Source organism: Xenopus tropicalis, chromosome 6 (genome assembly GCF_000004195.4).
Source record: "Xenopus tropicalis strain Nigerian chromosome 6, UCB_Xtro_10.0, whole genome shotgun sequence".
Lineage (NCBI taxonomy): Eukaryota > Metazoa > Chordata > Amphibia > Anura > Pipidae > Xenopus > Xenopus tropicalis.
In genome coordinates, this window is record NC_030682.2 from 102,268,934 (window position 1) to 102,290,644 (window position 21,711).

At 33.0% G+C, this 21,711-nt stretch overlaps 1 protein-coding gene across 1 annotated transcript in view; it reads right to left on the reverse strand.

Moving 5' to 3' along the window:
- The window catches only part of cdh7 (cadherin 7), a 104,633-nt gene that overhangs the window by 25,457 nt on the left and 57,465 nt on the right, over positions 1 to 21,711 (reverse strand). The window contains exons 4-7 of the mRNA XM_018095030.2: positions 13,563 to 13,682; positions 11,383 to 11,550; positions 8,421 to 8,608; positions 1,556 to 1,809 (exon numbers count right to left, since the gene is read on the reverse strand). Coding sequence (XP_017950519.2) covers positions 1,556 to 1,809; positions 8,421 to 8,608; positions 11,383 to 11,550; positions 13,563 to 13,682 — 730 coding nt within the window. The remainder of the gene's footprint in view (positions 1 to 1,555; positions 1,810 to 8,420; positions 8,609 to 11,382; positions 11,551 to 13,562; positions 13,683 to 21,711) is intronic.

Genomic DNA, 21,711 nt, shown 5'->3' on the forward strand with positions numbered 1-21,711 from the left:
ATTGGATATATTTTTTGTAGATAAATGACCCTACAATTATTTATATATAAATATAAATGAGAAGATTTTGCTGTGTATTATCCTAGGAGGTTTTATAAAACAATCATTATGTTAACACAAAATAAGGAAACCACATCTTTCAGCAATCTTATAACTTTACTATGCTTGAAGTTAGAAAGAACACTTCTTCAATAAAAGAAAATTATGAATGCAAATAACATATTTTCTCAAGTTGCCTTTTATAGTTTGCAGTCTGACATTACAAAGGATGTAAAGGGCTTTTTTCATTTTTGTTTTAAGCAGTCAATTATTTTTAAACATCAGAATGCCTTTTTTATATCCAAAACATTCTATACTGCAGTATATCAATTTTGGCAATGTGTTTTTCTAAGCTCCATTGAACTTTGTCATCAAACCAAATGCACAAGTTCAGAAAAGCATGTCTAATATTCTTTTAGAAAGATGGCAGAACCTTAAACCATGTTTTACAGCATAATGTAACATTTCTGTATTTCTCTAGACATTTTAAATTGTGTAGGTGTGCTTGCTGAATTTACATAAAATACAGCCATTACTATAATTTTGTCAAGTCATCAGTTGCATAGAGTGAAGGCACTGTACTTAAGAACCACATTCCAGCATCTCATCTCTTCTACAGTTTAAAGCATACCTGGGACTCCAAACTAAGGAGGTACCCACATCTGCAGGCCAATCTCTAAAGATTCTCACTACCAGTAATAAAAAAGTGCAGGTCAATTCACATCTTTTAACTCAGCTTGAAATGCTTAAGAAGTAAAGATCCATATGTGGAGTAGTGCCTATGTACCCAAACATGCACTGATCCCTCCAGCATTCCAGTGATTTTTTGAGCCCTAGCCAGAAGTGACATCATTACATAACATGTCTTAATAGTGGATAAGCAGCTAGCATGTCACAATATTATAAGTTGGTGCCAGCATGGTTTTATGCATAACAGATCTTGCCAGACTAATTTAGTTGCCTTTTAGGAGGAGGTGAGCATTAACCCTGATGCTGGAATGACAGTGGATGTCAGCATTGGCCTAGAACATAATATTTGTTATTGGACAGAAAACTGTAAAGAGTGTAAAGAGTGGTGGTAAATGGAATATTTTACAATTGGGCCAGTGTTGTCCTTGGTCCTTCACTTTTTAACTTGTTTATTAATGACCCGGAGGTAGGCATAGTACAGTCCTTTAGAAGGATATTAATGAGCTGGAGAGAGTGCAGAGACGTGAAACTAAACTTGTAAGGAGGATGGAAGCAGGGCTGCCATCAGGGGGGTACAGGGGGGACAATCATCCAGGGCCCAGTGAGTAGGGGCCCGGCTGTCCTGCACTTACTTTTATTAACCGGGCCCCTTGCTGACAGCACCTAAAGCTAGGATATTTTCCTTTGCCAAGCTCGCTGCACTGCTTGGCCCATGAATGTAATCCCACCTTGGAAGACAGAGGTGACAGAGGAAATGGTTACACAATATAATGACAAACCATAATACAATATATGTCAGAAAAATAAGCATAACATATTTAATTACCTCACTGGGCTATTGGTTGCATCCGGGTCATGTGCTGTTACTGTTCCAATACTAGTTCCTACTTTTGCTGCTTCTGACTCCACCATTGAATAAAATCTTGACGAAAACACAGGTGGCTCATCCACATCTTCTACAACAAGCTTCACAGTTGTTGTATCCATAAAGGGGCCTACACTGAGAAAACGAGTATCTACATGTTTGTTTGATGCCTCTATCCTTAGGGTATAACTTGTCTTTGATTCATAATCCAGCTCCTGTAAGAAAGCAAGTTCTGTATGAATTTCATGATATTTAAATAATATCTACAGAAGTAATTTCCATTTCAGAGCATGCAGAATCTGTTTTTATTAAGGACATTGAATTACAGAGTACACGTACGAAAAGCTAGATAAACAACTAATACATCGTCTTATTTCACTAAGAACTGCATTGTACATTTTGGATTATACAGTTATTTCAAGGCTATACAGTTCAAATTTTTTTTTTATCATAAACAGACCATGTTTGTTGGAATTATGTTACAAAAGCAACTGGTGAATAACATGAAGAAACAGAATGGCTTCACCTTGTTGGCTGTATTCTAAAGATTCATGTAATGATGTTTAGCACAGTTTTTAACAAACAGTTAATTAATTAAAGAGGCTGGAAAATAAAACCAATGTAACCTTAAAATATAAAAGAACAAACCTGCTAACCCATACCTGCTCCTACTGCCCCATTCCCTAATTATCTTTCTTTATAATTCTGTCATTTTTCTTCCTTTTAATGTGTCATATTTCTCCGCTTTCTATACATCTCTAATGACTCCTTTCTTTGTTCTAATTTAAGCAGCAAAGTCTCCAGCAGACTCCTTGTGCTGTGAAGCACAAATGTTTACTGACTTAGTGACCAGTGAGGATTTCCAGTGCCTACACTATTTGCCCAAGTTTAGAGTTTTCTATTTGATAAAATACAAAAAAGGCAATGGACCTACAGGGCACAATATCAATTACCACCTAGTTCATAACCACCATTTTTTTCATAAAATTTACCTTTGTCTTAATATTTCATCTTCTTTTGTTGGTTGGAATGCAATAAAGTTATAGGATCTGTCTATGCTTTGGACCTGGGGATCTTTCTGTAATTGGGACCCCTATACCTTAAAGGACATGTCAACCCCAAAAATAATTGTTTGCCTAAATTAAAGAAAACATAATTCTAAGCAACTTTCCAATATCAATTTATTAAGAATTACTAGTGCTTTCAAAATGCCAGTCTCCTGCAGCAAGTCAGGTCTGTTAGGCTGTTGCCTTGTGTTACATTGTTTCAAACGCCAGAGCCACCAGGGCAGAGAATAAATAGGACAGGCAAATATACAAATAACTCAAAAGCCATTACAAATATGTAAAGAATGTATATTGCAAAGTTGCAATATGTCCTTTACATCTAGTAAAAACATTTAAGCATTAAATAAAACCCAAAAGTATTGTTTTACCACCAATATGGATTTATGCAGCTCAGTTAGGACCAACTACAAGGTATATTTAAAAAAAATATTTAAAAAGGAATTATGATCTTAGCCTTGCAATAATAGGTCCATAAAAATAATTATTATTTTTTACGATGAGGTTAGTAAGAAAGTGGGGTTGCAATAGTTGAGATTTATTTTGATTTTGCCAAATACAGTGCCCCCCCATAATGACCTCTTTCTATGGGTCTGTTGGTCTTAGTGATGTTGTTTGTATATTGATAGTAAACTGGCTAAAGCATTGTGTACAGATGGTGGTTGTTAATAGTACATTCTTTACTTGGAGTATTGTCAGTGGGGTCCTGCAGGGTTCTGTATTGGGACTACTTTTATTTAATATGTACAGTAGTGACTTTAGTTTAGTGAGCACGTTGAGTTGGAAAAGGATCCATAGTGCGATTAAAAGGAAGAGTGCTAAATATGGAGTCCTACGTTAATAAGTAAAAAATCCTAAAAAATATATATCTTTTTTAGTAGAACTTAAACTGTGCACATTATATAGGTCACATAAATTTTATCTGATGTCAAGCTCAATTTTTAACAAGGAAACATTATCTAGTGCTAAATTTGGGCTCCTTCTAAAGAACAAGGTTCTTGCTGATATAAATCTTTTTTCCTGCTGCTTCTCTTGTTTCATAGTAGATTTTTTTTCTACCTGAAGATGGAAACAAGAGCACGTTCTGTGTGGTTTTAATAGAAACAGAACATTGCATATTTATACATGGCTTCAGAGCAAATAAAGAATAAGATTTAAATAATGCTCTTTCAACTTCTTGGGTTATTCTTTTTTTACTCGTGACTTGATTAAAAACATATTTGTCAGAACATGGGGTAAGACATAATTAATACTATAAACAATATTAAACAGGTATGAGATATGTTATCTGGAAACTGAGAGAGCTCTGAATTATGGAAGGCCACAGACTCCATTTTAATCAATTATTTTTTTTTTTCAATTATTTCTTTTTTCTTTGTAATAATAAGACACTATTTTGTATCTGACCCTATGATATCATTAATCTTTGTTGAAGACAGAACAATTCTATTGGGTTTAAATATTTTTTTAATTATTTTTTTTATTAAAGGGGTGGTTTACCTTCACATAAATGAAGCTATTTTAGCAGATTAGGTCATTTTAGTAAAATATGTAATGGATCTCATTATGAAAATGTCTACTGTTTGTCTACTGAAAATTACATCTGAAGATAGCATTTTGGTATAGAGCAGGAGTCAGTGGCACCAGGGGAGGGGGTCGCTGACCCCTTTTTGCACAAGCCTGTGTCTGCTTGTTTCAGCTCTGTGTAACACTGAGTACTGGCAGAAGGAGCTTCTAAAGCTACTGTGCATGTCTACTTCCTGTCTCTTTCTTCCTGTCTCTCCTCTGATTGGCTGCTAAAGTTACAGGCGGCTAACATGATCCGGTGCTGCTGTCTCCTGCTATGAATGTTCAGGGAGGGAGGGGGGAGCAGGGGGGGGGGAGCTCCCATGTGACTCACACTGCAGAGAAGAAATGCTCCTCCTCCCTGAAAAGTTTTTCCATGCCTCTGTGTGAAATGCAGCTATTACAGTAAGTTTTAAACAGCTTATTCAGACACATAGCTACACAGTCTTTGCATGACACATATTATACTCAGGGGAACACAATCTATCATTTTTTGGGTAGCAGTGAGAAAAGGTGGACAACCTCCGTAAGGTATGGAGATCCAAATTATGGAAATATTCCTTATCCAGAAAGTCCCAGCCCCTGAATATTCTAGATAACAGGTCCCATATCTGTTTAACAAAAATAGAAAAAAACAGAAAAAAGTGCAGTATCTACAACCATGACTAAAGAAGCAAAAGCTATGGATTATTACAATTGTTATTAACATTTATTTATAAAGTTCCAACATATTCCACAGTGCTTTCCAATAAGTGGGTGTCATACATTGGACATACAGAGTAACATATAAAGCAATCAATAACCGATACAAGAGGTGAAGAGAGCCCTGCCCAATCTACAAGGAAGATGGATGTCAAATAGCCCGACCATACAAGACACATTTACATGCATAACTGTAGTAGACCAATAAAAGCTACTGACTGGATGCTAAGATCTAAAATAAGATGCAAATTAGTCAAATTGTAAATAAATTATGACAATTATGGTGAAGACAGTTACAATTATCTTATCTCCCTGTAATGTATGTATTCATAATTATTAACACACTCACAAAAGGAAACTTTTGTACACAATGTTTTATGTGTAAAAACATACATGTTTGAAAAAAAATTCCATGTATTCCATTATATCTGTATATAAACTATATCATGTAAAATTCCCAAAGAAGGAAATCTTTGGACATTTATGTACGTATGATTTAAAGAAAAGTACTTGTTAACTGTGTTTTCTAACACTAAAGCTTGAGTTCTATAAAAGGACCAAGATATAAACCAATTTTTTTGAGACCTAATGTGAGTTGTTGGCTCTTTATGGCATTTTAAGGCCTGGAACTGTATGAATAGCACTAATGCACTTAATACACTACAGCACAGAGGCATATTTTTAGATGCTTTTTATATTTGTTTTTAACTAATGGCTTTCAAGGGTCACTATATTCACATAGATGTTCTACAGCATATTTAAAGGAATACCATCATGGGAAAACTTGTTCTTTTCAACATGCATCAGTTAACTTCTCCAGCAGAATCCTGCATTGAATCAAACAGATTTTTTTATATTTTTAAATTTCACATGGGGCTAGCAATATTCTTTATTTGCCAGGGTGCCAGAGACGTGACCTGTGCTCTGATAAACTTCAGTCACGCTTTACTGCTGAGCTGCAATTTGGAGTGATATCACCCCCCCCCCTCCAAGCAGCCAATAAGTAGAACAATGGGAAGGTAGCAAAATAGCAGCTCCCAGTAGATATCAGAATAGCACTCAATAGTAAGAAATACAAGTCCGGCTTAGGACTCCTCTAGTTACATGGGAGTAGGAGAAATAATAGGCTATCTGAAAGCAGTTCTAATGTTTAGCACTGGCTCCTTCTGAAGCTCAGGCTCAGGCACTATACATTTGTTGGTTCAAGAATAAAATCTGAAATGGTAGAGTGAATTATTCACTATGTAAACAGTGTCATTTAGAAATAAAAAGTACACCATAAAAAAATAGACAGTACCCCTTTAAGTTTTTGGACCCACATTGGTTATAGCTACAGTTTCTACTTCCCATCAACCAGCATATAAGTAGGACACTTTGACAGTTTATATTGACATATGGGTTAACAGAATGTGGTTTCCTAGAACTCCTACAATAGTCTGGTGGATCCTATGATGCCACTGTTTGGGAGAGGTAAACTTACTACATTTTAGAGGGACATTTATTATTATCATCATATTGTTGGGTGGCTACATAAAATTAATTTAGATCCTATGGCTGTGGATTGCAGGTTGTTTTATACTGCGCTAAGCAACATAGCATCTGAGCACTATATTATATATGACACATACAGGTGGACATCACATTTTAAATAAAAATATTAAATAATTTCATATGAATGCCTTGAGTCTAATATAATACTGACTTACAAAATCTATAATACTGACTTGTAAAATATATAATTAAAAAAGGCCAATAAATATGCATTTTTATGTTTGTGACCTATACTGTGTGGTTACTAAAATTTTAATAATTCCAAATTTTTTATATCTGTCTAGGGCATAATAATACATCCTATATTACAAATGGTTTTACAAAACTCCTAACTACCAGTAATGATTGATTTCTTAGATTTCTATATTTATATCATTTAAAGGTGGCTGCTAATATTTTGTAAAGCCCACAAATATATAAGTAAAAGTTTAAATACAATTGCTAAAATTACCATCTTATATTATCTTATATTACCATTTTTTTTGTGAAAATACTATGTTTTTTATTTTTTTGAGCAACATTTTATTATACAGGTGTGGGATCTGTTATCCAGAATTCTTGGGACATGGGGTCTTCTGAATAAGGGATCTTTCTGTAGTTTGGATCTCCATGCTTACAGTTTACTAAAAAATCATTTAAAAATTAAATAAACCCAATAGGATTGTTTTGCCTCCAATAAGGATTGGGATCAAGTACAAGGTACTGTTTTATTATTATATAGAAAAAGGAAATAATTTCTAAAAATTAGAATAATTTGTTTTAAATGGAGTCTATAGGAGATGGTCTTTCCATAATTCAGAACTTTCTGGATAATGGGTTTCCGGATAATGGATCCTATACCTGTATTTTCAGTTTGCTATTCTGAAAGCTGCCACTGCCCATTGTATAAGCAATAAAACCTGGAAAGTTTATACCAGGCCTTAATAAATCATAGTGGCCATTTAGCAGGAAGAACTAGACATCTGTTTGAAAGCACACATCTGACTTGTTGCTATGTGTCTATAGGCCCTGGCACATATATGGTTAAACATAGTTACATAGTAATATATAGAGATTGAAATAAGACACGCATCCACCATGAAGTTCAGCTTTTTGTCCAAGTTGTCTGTCTTCCAGCTGATTTTGAGAAAGGCAAAAGCAAAATAAAAATTTCCCCTCTAAAGTGTCTTTCATCCATGGCAAAAAACTTGGCCAGTATATTTTATTTGGAGTCTTAGCAGTGCTTTGTAAAAGGGAAAAATGATCCTGTCCTTTCGTGATATTTCTTTTAATACAGAGTATTATATATTGCCTTTTCCTCCATGAAGGGTTCACTACAACTGTTTTCACTGCATATTTTATAACATTGACAAAAATACAACAAATATCAGAGAAAACTACTAAGGCATGACAATATACATTAATATGTATGTAATCAAATCTTTCTTTGACATAGCAAACATCTGCTAAGTTAAATTATATTTTTAACCTTTTGGTAAATATGAATAGAAAAACGAAATCAACATTTTTGTGGCTATTATGCAAAAATCAATGTATGATGCCTACTACTTTAGTGAGTCATGCTTATGTAGACACGTAGTATAAAAATGATTTAAAATTACATTTTTAACCTTTTCGTGGTTATATTCAATAGTATTTTTATGGAAATTTTTATTTTAGGATGACTTATATAGTTGATTTTTTTCTGTTAAAATAAATTACTTTCCTCGGAATAGTTATTGTAGCTATTTAGGGATTATATTGATTTTATATATATATAGCAGAATGCCAGTTGAAGATATGCTGCTAAAGCCATATGTAGACATCAACTAGAAACATAGATGTTATTTAAAGTGCTTTCCACTAAACTTACTGAATTTTAAGTTTAAATGACAAAAACATACTGTATAGCTTCTTTCATATAATAGATCATAATATATATTGTAATTTACGCTAGCACATACTTGTTTTGTTGTAATAATTCCTTCTTGGGTGTCTTTATCAACTGTAATTTTGAACATGCCGTCCACATCACCATCTAATATCTTATATTCCATTTCTGCATTGACCCCAATATCAGCATCATCTGCTTTTATTTTAGCCACTGTCGAACCAATAGGTAAAGATTCTGGAACATAATATTGATCAGATCCTGAATAAAAAGAGAAGGAAATGGTTATTTTCCAGAGAACACAGGATAGTTTACAATACATTGAATTCCATAAGAATAAAGTAATGACATCAAGAAAGAAAGAGGATGTGATAAATTTAACTCAGCAGTCACTGAACCTATGCTTTAAAGTGCTTGTAAAGCTGAGCCTGCAGAGTATTTTTGTGCAGAAGTTTTGACAAATCAAACATGAACATAGCAAAACACAGTCATTTAAGAATAAGGCAAACTTTATATGGACGTTAAGCACAGGTTGATAAATGTCAACCAGTGTGGCTGGGCGACATCAGCAATAGCACAGGCCCACTATACATTATGTATTCCAGCTTGTGATAGCCTTCCCAAGCAGTTTCTAAATTTAAAGTTAAATGGCTACTGTTCATGACCCATTGCCTGAATCTGGTTCTGAGCTTTGTTTGACTTTTATTTATGTGAGCCCGAGTTAAACTGCCTACATCAGAAACTTGCTCCTTGCCTTGTGTAACCTGTTAACCGTGCCTCTGCCATGCTTGTTCTTTAATAAAATGTGTTCCTATTTCCAAGCACCTATCATACCTTTTACCAATATTTTGCAGTTTAAAGTGTTTGGAAACTGTATTGTTATATGGTAAAAGATTAATGTGCAGCATTATCTGAGCAGCATTATCAAGATAGATAATCAGGGAGTTCATCCAGCTGCTTAAGTCCTTTATTGCCTGTTTAGTTCCTTTATTACTATTTGTCAGACTGAACTGACTGTGTGTATACATTACATGCCACATAAAGGCACAGGGTAAAGCTCACAGGTGCAGTCAACAGGTAATATCAGAGAAGTGGCTGATAAATCTCAACTTAAAGCTGTCATGGGAAAACATGTTCTTTTCAAAATGCATCAGATAATAGAGCTTCTTTTGCAGACTCCTGCATTTAAATCCATTTTTCAAAAACACAAATAGATTTTTTTATATTTCATTTTGAAATTTCACATGGGGCTGGACATATTCTTCATTTCCCAGGGTGCCACAACCATGTGACCAATGCTTTGACCCCTCCCAGCAGCTGATCAGCAGAAAAATGCGAAGGTAGCAAGATAGCAGCTCCAAATAAATATCAGAATATCACTCAATAGTAAGAGATTCAGGTCCAGCTTGGGACTCCAGTTACATGTGAGTAAGTTATCTGAAAATAATCTGAAATAGTGCTGGCTCCTTCTGAAAGCTCAGACTAAGATGGCTACCTACACACCAATATTACATCTAAAAAAATACATTTGTAGGTTCAAGAATAAAATTCTAAATGGTAGAGTGAATTATTTGCTATGTAAACAGTGTGATTTAGAAATCAAAAGTACACCATAAAAATCATGACAGTATCCCTTTAAAAGAATAACAAAACAGCAAGTTTTGGGTCAGTTACAGGAACGGGAGATGTAGATTGAACCGCTTCATAGTTAAATCAACCACTTCATTAGAAGCACCCAGGCACTGCACTCTGTACCTCTGCGGTTTATACTGCCACAAAGGCCACAAAAAACAGCTAATTACTAGCACCAAGGACAAAGTCACATTTAATGATATTAGTAAGCTAACTGATTCATTCATAGTGATCTTTAGGCTATAATTGTTTCCTCCCAGAAACCTTAAAGAACTACACCAAGGACATTAAAAAAATGTATGTGTAATAGGATTTCTTTTTAGAATTAAGTGTTGAACCCATTTTTATGAATAAATAGGAAAAAAAAAGAGTAAAAACATCAATTTCTTTAGGTTGGGTTAAGTGACAAATCCATATACCAAAAAGGAAGAACAGTTTAATGGCAAATTTAGGCAAATATTCTTTAAGTGCTATAGTATTTGTTAATTGTCTGTATAGTTTTATGACTTTCAGGTAGGCCTCTAATAGGCAGTACCTTAATAGACAATGTATGGGGTAAATTAGACATTATTATGAATATAATTGCCAACTCTTTAAGCCTATTGTAATTAGGGATGCACCAAATCCACTATTTCAGGATCCAGGTGAACCTCGAAGGCTTTGTGAAAGACTTGGTCCAATACCAAACCAAATCTGAATCCTAATTTGTATTTGCAATTCCTGCTGAAAAAGGCGAATCTTGACCAAATCCTGAACTGAACCCTGGATTCAGTGCATCCAAGCAAGGTACAGATTGTAATACTGGGTAGGTATGAGCTAAAATAATTAAATTCTTATATGTACCTTTAAATGAGTGTGTCATGGTGTTTGATTTACACTTTTCAAACAGTCTTTGGCTTAAAACATTTTACAGTTAATGTAATAAAAACATATCTAGCAACCCAGATAACCTTCATAATGTTTCACAGAAGGAAATTTGTTCTGTTTTCTTGACCTTTGCTTCTTGCACCTCTATAATGTTGACAAAAGGAAACATGAACATGGGGAGTCATTCTTATTTGATTATTTACTCTACCAACATAAATATTAGATTTTTATTGTCAAAAAGTGGTGATACAAATAGATATGATTCACTGCGAGGATCATTTTTGCATTATTATATTTGTTTGTTCTTTTTATTCACTTAAATTATTATTTATCATACACATTGTGCTGCCTCCTTATGATACTGTAATCTGTAGTTGGTTACCAGGATATAAATACCCTCTTCAGAACACAAATGTTATAATCGTATGTAAAAAAATGAAAATGAAGACCAGTCATCTAAAAGTACATTTGAAGTAAAACCTCCAATTTATATGTTGTACTATAGAAATATCAGTATGTCAAAGAAGTGGTCTTACTGCGAGGAAATCTTGGCGGGTTGTCATTGACATCTGTAAGTGTGACTGTTACAGAAGTTGTTCCTGTTAATCCTCCCATTTGTCCCACCATGTCCTTTGCTTGTATTACAAGAAGATACTGATCTTTGGCTTCTCTGTCCATATGAGGTAAGGCTGTTCGAATAATTCCTACCGAAAAACAGAATACGTTTCTTTATTCATTATTCCTTACTATCAAGGAAATTATTGTGCAAAGAAAAGTTGTATTTTCAAGAGTAATAAGAAATATGTAGATATCCTTGCATTTGCACAGAAAAAACTTTATGGAATTTTTGTTAATGGAAACTAATGAAAACTGTTTATAGGTGAACTCCTTTGAGCTTAGGTTTGTATATCTGTGTGGATATTATTTAAGGCTGATAAATTGTAGATTGTCCTCATGCTAAAAGCTAAACCTATGGAAAAACACTTACATGCTCAAATCCATCTCAAAGTCCTGCTTACCCTTGAATGTTAAAATATAGCAGATATAGGGCCAGACTCAAATGAATGAGAAAAAGTTTTTTAAGGTTTTTAACCAAGATTAAATTTGATGAGAAAATAATTCCTCCCAATTCAAAATACGACAAGAGGTAAATAGTTAGGAACACCATGGTTTACCTTGACGTGATATGGTGGCTAGGCAATTTCATGATCACAAACCTAACTACTTTTCAAAATCTATGCACTTGCAAGGAATAAATTTAATTAAGACTTCATAAATTGTCCATTGATCGATCCTCAATTTTTTGTATGACTGAAGTAAATTTGGCAAGGTCAGTTGCACTTCCATCATACTTTACTTTTATTATATTTAGAGTATAACTGGAGTGTTCCCACAAACCTTTTGTATTTTCACATCTAATGTAACTGATTTTGCATTGTTCAGAAAACAGGCACTATTTCTTGACCCCACTCGTTCAAATAAAAACTGTAAAAGCCAATTAAAAGACTGCTGGACACATTTTTCTTCTCTAACAAACTGTACCAAACTGTACACATAGACTAACTCTAATTCATACAACAGAACCACCCTACACATTTTAAGTGACATAACAACCACAAAAGCGCAGTGCTATTAACTTTTTATAAACTGGAAAGATGTAGCAACTAATTGGATAACACTATGTTATCACAGTAACAGGTCCTTGCCTGAACTAATTTGAGTTTTTAATTGTTTGCTTAAGATACCACAGGAAAAGTAGCATAATCCAGAGAAATATGACTCATACTTTAAATGATTTTATAGAAATGACAGCTCTGCTTTGGTATTTGAAAAGCTGAATGTAACGAGGCAAATTCCTTTGCCAGCAATTTATTATATTCAATGTGACTTTCAACATAAAAATATATTCTACTTTCTTATTACAAATGTTGAATAACTTTACATTTAATACATTTAGCATGCTCAGATGTAAATTCTTACTGTGTGTCATTTCTTACTCAAATAACAATACATCTTTGATAAGATTATATATTTTTAAGGACCAGTAACACCAAGCTGAACATTATTATTATTGATTTAATATAGTGAATTTGATCTTGCATGTTATAATTTTTTTCTTTTGTACACGTGTAAAACAAGTTTCTTTCTTTAGATGATAGTCTAGGGAACTCAAAAAGAATAACAATGCATGCCGATGATGTATAAACCTGATGCACAGTTATGTAAGCAAAGTCAACAGGCTTGTAGTTGGTATTCCTTTTAAAGCATGGATCTCAATGTTCTTAAGTTTTAAAAACCATTTAGTAATCCTTGCTTTGGTCCAGATCTCGAAGGATTTATTATTAAATCATTTGAACTGAGTGCTTTGTCTAATATTTAAATATGAACAAACAGAAATAAATTAACTGTTCTGACATTTAGCAAATAAATTCAACTAAATTCAACTAATCGGAATCTCAACTAATCTAATCTAATCTTGCATAACATCTGGATTTTTTTTGCCATATAATGTTCATCATTACATCAAATAAGGGAAAAATAAAGTAATTTATCCAGTTGCATGTGATGAATATGAAAATGTATACCAACTGAACAAGCTTTTACAAAATGTATACAAACTGAACAACCCTATTTATGTCGTAGCAGTATATAAATATTTTAAATAAAATCAATATAGCATCTGTGTGTATGTACCTGAATTTTTGTTTCAACTTACCTGTCTTTGGCTCCACTGAAAAATAGGGTTGACCTTGAAGAATGCTGTAGGAAACTCTGGCGCTATTTCCATATGTTGGATCATCTGCATCTGTTGCTGTAACTTGTAGCACTGACGTTCCTTACAAATATGTTAAAATAATAAAATGTTAATAAACAATCAGCAAGTCATTAAAATCAATTTGTACCTATAGATGGAAGGCAAGGTTTTTTAAAATGATTTCTCAGCATATAGCAGAAATCTATCCCTAAATTATAATCTTACCCTTTCATCTTTCTTTAATGTGAAGTGAAAAAGTACATACTCCATTGTATCTTTACATCTCTATCACCATCCATTAGCAAAAATAAAGTAAAAAAAAAATAAAGTTTTTCAAAGTTATCCTTTTCATCATGTGGTAAGCTCAGCTACATCAAGGAAGCTTTAACTTTTTATACTGGTCCAACTGTTGATCTATCTTTAGTCTACCAATTTTGTAAGGGAGAGGACTCCTTATTTAGGAATTGGTCCATGAAATACAAAGTTTACCAAGAGATAGTTACTGATAATAGAGTTTCTGTGCCCAAACTCCAAACATAATGAAGACATCCATGAAACTTAAAAAAAAACTGATCAGAGTACCAAATAACTGAAATATCAGATGCATATGTAAGGTTTTCAACTAATGTCTGTGTTGATCTGAAGTAGCTACTTCTGTTCTTTCTTTTACCTTTTAAGTGTATATCTTTTCCTCCTATCTATGCATTTTCACCTTAATTAGAATATGTTCTGCCCCTCTTAAGCCTACTCCTTATCCTGAGAAGATAAACTACAACGTTTTCTCTTCTTTCCTCTACTCTATTCAACATTTCCACAAATAAGTGTGATATATAGTATAAAATTCCTTGAAATTAGTCTTGTTTAGTTAAACCTTTTTGAAAAGTATATTTAAAAAAATAAATAAAAATAAATAAATAATTATGGGAAAGGCCTAATTTGCAGGTCATTACCATAAGAGTATGGTTAATGGTAGATTCTTGAATGAAGAGATTTAATAAGTTTAAGATTTTTTTTATTCCCTTTTGTACTATACATGCCAGTATTGTAATTGCAAAAAAAGTCCTTAACTAGATTGCACTAGATTGGCCAATAGTGTTGGGGACTGGGTTTATTCCAGGACCCTTGGCAAAGTTTGTGTAAGTATTCCTACAATATATTCAGATGAGTCTAAAAGATACTTATGACCTTCAAAGTAGATTAGAGACATAACTAAATCTAAAGGAAAATGTTGTTCTAGCTAGCACTGAAACACAGAGCTTGTATACTTGAGTCCCACAGCATAAGTAGTACTTTAAAAAAGTACTATAAAAATCTACTTCTGATACAGTACATACTGTTGGCAGAGACAAAGCTCATCCATCCAGACCAATACTGTGGTTTTTGTTCTTATGCGTTATTATGATAAAATCTGTGCTGAAAAAACCTTGGGCTTCTGACTTTAACAATTTTATAAATTACTTGATACCTTACTCAGCTACAGAAGCTTAAGCCCCCACTGTGCATGCTCTCTGAGCTTTACTAAACAGTAGTTTAGAAGAGCAAAATTTTTCACCAGGTTTTGCCACGAATAAAGCCCATACACTCTAAAAAAAAGTTGCATGGTAGTCACAAAAAATATCTTTTGACTTCAGTGCATTTTGCAAGTTTTTTCCATTTTGCAAATTTAATACTTTAAAAAAATAGACAAGAGTTTATAGGTAGTCCTTCTGTATTACTTGTTATGTAAACTTGCCACCTACAAAACTCTGCAAGCTAACATGCTATTTTACCATTTAGCCTATATACATTCTGTATACCATGCAAATTGGTAGGAAACTAAAATTAAAAATTAAAATTAAAAGTTAAAGACTGGGTTTTAGAACTCAGTTTGTAAGTGTAAAATTTAAAACACAGAGATGCACCATGGGTCCCATTTACTAACACTTTTTTCACTATTCATTTTTTTAATTAAAACTCACTTTTTATGCAAATTAATTAATGTTGTATTGATTAATAATTACAAAGCTTTGCCCTCTAAGAGCAGACAATGTCATGTAGAAATCAATAGGAGTTGTCCTAGGCAAAATGTAACAATATCTATTTAATTCGTGGTTTGTAAAACCAAAAAAATTCATAGGAAAATGTAAAAACATGAAACATTTGTCGTCATTGTGTTCCTTTCATTTATATTCCACATTTTAATTTATTTATGCTTCTTCAGTAAATGACTAGACATGAATGGTTTTTGTGGAAATAGGTTTATTTGTGGTTTCAAAAACCTCTAAAACCATGAAAGTCAGAATGTTAATAAATGGGCCTCCTCTTTACAAAAAATAAATAAACTACAGGTACAAGCAAAGTAATGATATAGTGAATAGTAAAAGACAGGGACAATGTAGACTGTCTGAGTTGATGATAATGTACATGCACATTTTTTTTTAATTTAAACAAAAAATAACATTAATGACATATCATGAAGAATATAAATAAAAACTAGATAGTCTGAAAATACAGATATGGCACTGTATATCTCATTCAAATGGCCAAGCATCTGGTCACTACATTTGGCTATAATTGTAAATACAACTCTATGTGCAAACAATATGCATCAGTACAGTCCATAAAAAATATAACAGTGATAAATAAATAAAATAAATAAATCAGCTTCTGTATGTTTATCAAATGTTTAAAAGCATGAGAAAACAATTTTAACAAAAATGTATTGACCAATTTATGCCACAATCAATTCACTTATATTTACTTGTGACTGCTTACTAGTGTTGAGTGATTTTTTTTTGCCAGGCATAGATGCACAGTAAATTTCCACATTTTGCCATTGGTGAATTGTTTCACGAAACGTCAGAAAATTCACTGCCGAAAATTTGTTGCGCGTCAAAAAAATGTCACGGTTGCGTGAAAATAGGCGCAGTCATGTCTAAATGGGAGGGGTCGTGTCAAAAACAGGCACAGTCATGTTATAATGGCCCCGGACACCAAAAAAAGACGTGGGCGACAAAAAAATTGTGCGACAAACACGTTTTGTGGATTTTTCACCATTTAGCAAATTTTGCTGTTGTTTCGCAAATTTTACACCGAAGTGAAATGGGACAGATTCACTCATCAATAATGTTTACCTTTGTCAGCCTTGGATAAAAATGTTCAAAATAACCTAACTATAAATATAATAGATAATAAAAACAAAAAAAAAACAGGCATATACCAAGATGGGGATGGGGGAGAAGGACAGAGGGAAACACAGAGGAAAGTCACCTGGCAAAGGGACATGAAAAAACAGTTAATAGCTAACGTGGGAGCACAGTCCAATTAAGACTCTGTAGTGCAGAAAGCATATCATGTCATATTAAATGCTCTGTACCTACCAGCAACTTGATCCAGAACAATTAGCCAACATATTTGCATCCAGCATGATAAATGCATCCTGTAACAATACATACAAAAACAGGTGTGGTAAAGGAACATCACCAAAATAAAAACAGTTCTCCAAAAGTCTTTAACCATTTTAAATATCAAACTTTAACAAGTAGAAATTGAAACATTATTATACTAGTATTATGTCATAAAAATAAAAAAGAAAGGGGCTAAATAATTATAAGCAGACCCTTTCTGCATCTTCTGGGGTACTGTGGCTTATGTATAATTATGCCTAGATCCAACTCAACCACCCTTCAATGAGTACATCTGCTTCATTGCTGATGTACTAAACCGATTGGGCAATAGGAGTGATGTCTTCTGGTGGATTCACAGCATAGCACTGCTCCCTCTGCAATTCTGTGGAGAAATCTTTGCCACCGAAGATGTGGTAAAAATTTGTCTCATATGTCTCATAGGAAAATATGTATTATTTGCTAAAAGTATAGGGAAATGAAGAGAAGGCTATATTTACAAATATAGCAAGACAAAAAAAAAAAAACACAAGGCAAGCAAAAGTACTGTTGCCCCAAAGGTTTATCTGTTGCATAACAGATTAAGAGGAAACTGTAACCCCAAAGATTAATCTGTTGCATAACAGATTCAGGGGAATATTATTCTATATTTAGGATACTATAACCAATTTCAACAGAATGTGTTTAAAAATAGAAGTGCCATTATCTAAAGTGTTTTAACACAATACTGCAATGGTATGTAAATGGGTACCCTATATTTACTCAATTAGACTAATATTAAAAGAAATACATTTTAGAAAAGTACAATTTTAGTTATGAAAAAAGAAAGAAATATAAGATAACATGGGCCCAATGGGAGCATCTATAACTCTATTTCTGTTATAGTAATCCATTTAAGATTAGTGAGTTCTGTATATGTTACAATCACAGTATAGAAATGGGATGCGTTATCTTGAAATCCATTATTCAGAAAGCTCTGAATTACGGGAAGGCCATAGAGTCCACTCTAAACAAACAACTCTAATTCAAAAATTGTACTTGATGGTAACTAAGCTGCATGAATCCACATTGGAGGTAACACAATTTTATTGGGTTTATTTCAAATTTACATTTTTATAGCCAAAAACGCCAGGTCCTAAGAATTCTAAATAATAACTCCTATGCCTGTACCTGTGAGATTTTAGAACTTTCATTATAACTACAGAAAATGTGTTTTTAAAACAAAATTATTAAAAGCTGTTGTGTTATAGTCACCAACCATGTAAACCTGTAGAAGTGACTTTTTCCAATCACAAAAGTTCAGGTTTTGCTAGCTATTTAACAGACTGCAAGTTAATTATGTTTGTTGAATTTTAGCTTATAATGAAAGCAGGAGATCTACATATGTAATGTTCAATGACTTTAGGACATGTCAAATAACAATCTTTCTTTTATCGGGGTTTAGGATTTTCAGAATTTGTTTTATGATTTAAAAATCTACAGGGTATGTACTGGTTGCTCTTGAAAGTGCATTTGTATTATTTCTTTAATGAAATTAATTTGCTTGCAAATGTTTTTCATTTATTGTAATTATGGGTGTATTGTTGATTTTATTATTTAGCATTATATAAAATATAGTATATTCTACTTATTAGATGCAGTCACAATTTCTGTGTAAACAATTATACAAACAATACATTAGTTTGCTACTTCTTTGTACCAAAAAATAAAAAACTCATGAATTAAGATAACATCCATGTGCATGACCCATTACTGTTGCACAGTGGTAAATCCGTCCAAAAATTACCAAAAACCAGGTAGGTTAACTTGTAATGTTATAAACTGATTCTTTTTTGTTTCAAGAATATATTTTTCAGTTGACTACTAATTTATTGATATTGTTTGCTTTAGAACTAGTTCTGGGAGTGAATAATTAAATTACAACATCCTGCATTCAGTTAGACTTTTTTAGTAGCTATATGTAATATTACTATGTGACTAAACCCACAAATGGGTCAATCAACTATGTAGAATACTGCATGGTGAATTTGGAACCTCCCCTACTCCTATTATCCAGGCCCAAGAAAAGACAAATAGACTGAAACAGAAATACAACTAAAACTTTGATGGTGCAGAATGTCAAGCAGCTGGTCAGTAAATATATATATACCCAAGGGTAAATAACTACAGACTATAAAGCATTTGTAAAGGAAAGATGCAGACTGACTCAGTACACCTAAAAATAAAAGTAAATAAAAGTTTCTACACAGTATAAAATGAGTTTTGCTACACAAAAGACAATGGCACATTTATTTTGCAACTATAAACATATTCTATTGGTTTATATCTGTAAATATGATTTATATTTCCATTGTTCTTATTTTGTCTCAGTATGAAGCATTTGCCTTGTTAACTCACTGGGTAATATCCCCCTATGATGAGATTCTATCAGTTATACTGATTCTTTCTCCAATATTATATTACTTGTTAAAGTTTGATAGCGTGTGCTATAAATTATAATTGAAGTACTGTTTTTTCAACCACACATGTTTTTTATGTAATGTTACAAAATACATGTAATAAGACACTTCTTAAAAAACAATCTCTAGAAATGACACACATTCAAATCATCTAGAGGCATGTTAGTTTCACAGGCTCATTCCAGCCAGCACATCTTAAACACAGGGCTTGCTTTAAGTCAAGTATTTTTTAATATTTTACAATAACAGATGGTTGTTTGGGCATTGTCAAAGAACTATCCATTAAAGGGGTTGTTCGCCTTTAGATTTACTTCTATGCAGAGCATGCTATTCTGAGACTATTTGCAAGTGCTCTTCATGTTTTAATATTTGTGGTTTTTGAATTATAATGCTTTTTGTGCAGCAGGTCTCCAGTTTGGAATTTCAAGGGCTATTTGGTTGCTATGGCCAATTTAACCTATCAACCAGGAAGTGGTTTAAAAGAGAGACATGAATAGAGGAGAGACTAAGTAGAAAGATAAGTAATACAAAGTAACAATAACAATAACATTTTTGGCTGCTGGGGTCAGAGACCCCCATTTAAAAGCTGTAAAGAGTCAAAAATGTATAAATAAATAATAAAGACCAGTTGAAATGTTGCTGAGAATAGGCCATATTATAACATACTAAAAGTTAACCTGAAGGGAAACCACCCCAATATTATTTCATTTACAATTTGTTTCGCTTAATGTTTAAAGGGGTAGTCCAATTATAACCTAACATTTATCATGGTATACATTGACTTATTTTTAGTAACTTTTCAAGTGGTCTTAATTTTTTTATATTTTTTGAATTATTTGCCTTCATATTCTTCCCTTTTTTAATGCTATTTGGTTGTTGGGGGTTTACTTACTGCAGGAGCCAAACAATATTTTGTTTTGTGAGGCAACAGTTTTATTCTTACTTTATAGTATTTATTTTTTCCTCTCCTATTCATCTTTCAGTCTGTAATTCAAACCACTGCCTGGTTACTAGAGTAACTGAACTCTATAAATCAGATAGCTGTTGGAATTCCATACTGGAGACCTGATAAATAAAAACAAAAATATTTAAAAACATAAAATGTAGACCATTTGCAAATTTACTGTCTACAAAATTCTCTAAAAAGAATACACATACCAATATCTACTGGACAAAAAACATGTTTTGATTAATTTACTTACAAGGCCAATGCCTCTAATCCTTGGTGCAAATTTGCACTAGAGTAATAAATCAGTGGGGGTCATATACTGTATAAAGTTTGTGCAGTGTATGTGTTCCCCTAAACAGTTGCATTTTGCACTGCTGTGTGAATTTCTGTGAAATGCGCATTGTGCATAAAGATTTGCAAATATGATTGAGGTTTGCATGAGCATAGGCATTGTGCGTGTTGCTTGTGCAAGAATATAGCAGCAATTTTCAAAATTTCAACAATTATTCTGATAAACTAGCATTGTGCTCTCATTCTGAGTTTGGAAAATAGTCAGAGTGTAATCAATCCCCTTTTTGACATTCCATACCCTACTTTGAGAAAAAAAAGCCACTGAATACAAACTATAGACCCAAAATCAGGCATCAGGCCAGAGTTTATAAATAATTGGGTAGACAATTCATTTCAGATTACTGAAGTGGATATTTTTGATCAACATTTCTGTATACTTAAACATTGTATTTCCCACTGCCACAATGTGAAAATTTACACTAAAGCTCTTTCAAAAGTTCATTATATGTTGCTCTTTTTTTGGATTATAAGAAATGGTATCTAATTGCCTACAGAAGAAATATGCAATATTGGAAATAATTCATTTTTATTGTTGACACCTTTTTAAAATTGATATTAAATTAAGCTTTTTAGAACTGCAGCCCCTTTCCCACCCACTCAAAACAAATTGAATTAGAAAATGTACTTAATCATGAAATTAGCCTAATGTAGGGCTGAAAATATTTTGGCATAAACCTATAGGGTAAATGTGAGGATATATGCATACTGTAGGGTTACAAGATCTCCCTGTTTATGTAAATCATACAATCCCCAATCACATGGGAAGCTCTTTTTGTGTTTGGTAGAAATGAAAGAATCAGTTAGTAACCATCAGATTTCTACACAGCTCAACAAGTTATAATTTTTTATAAGTGTATTTAAAAGGAATTATAGTGGGAGGAGGACTGTGAAACAGAACCATAATATGGTTGCTATCTTATCCATTAAGTAATTTCCAGATCAGAAAGATATACACTGAAATAAAATGA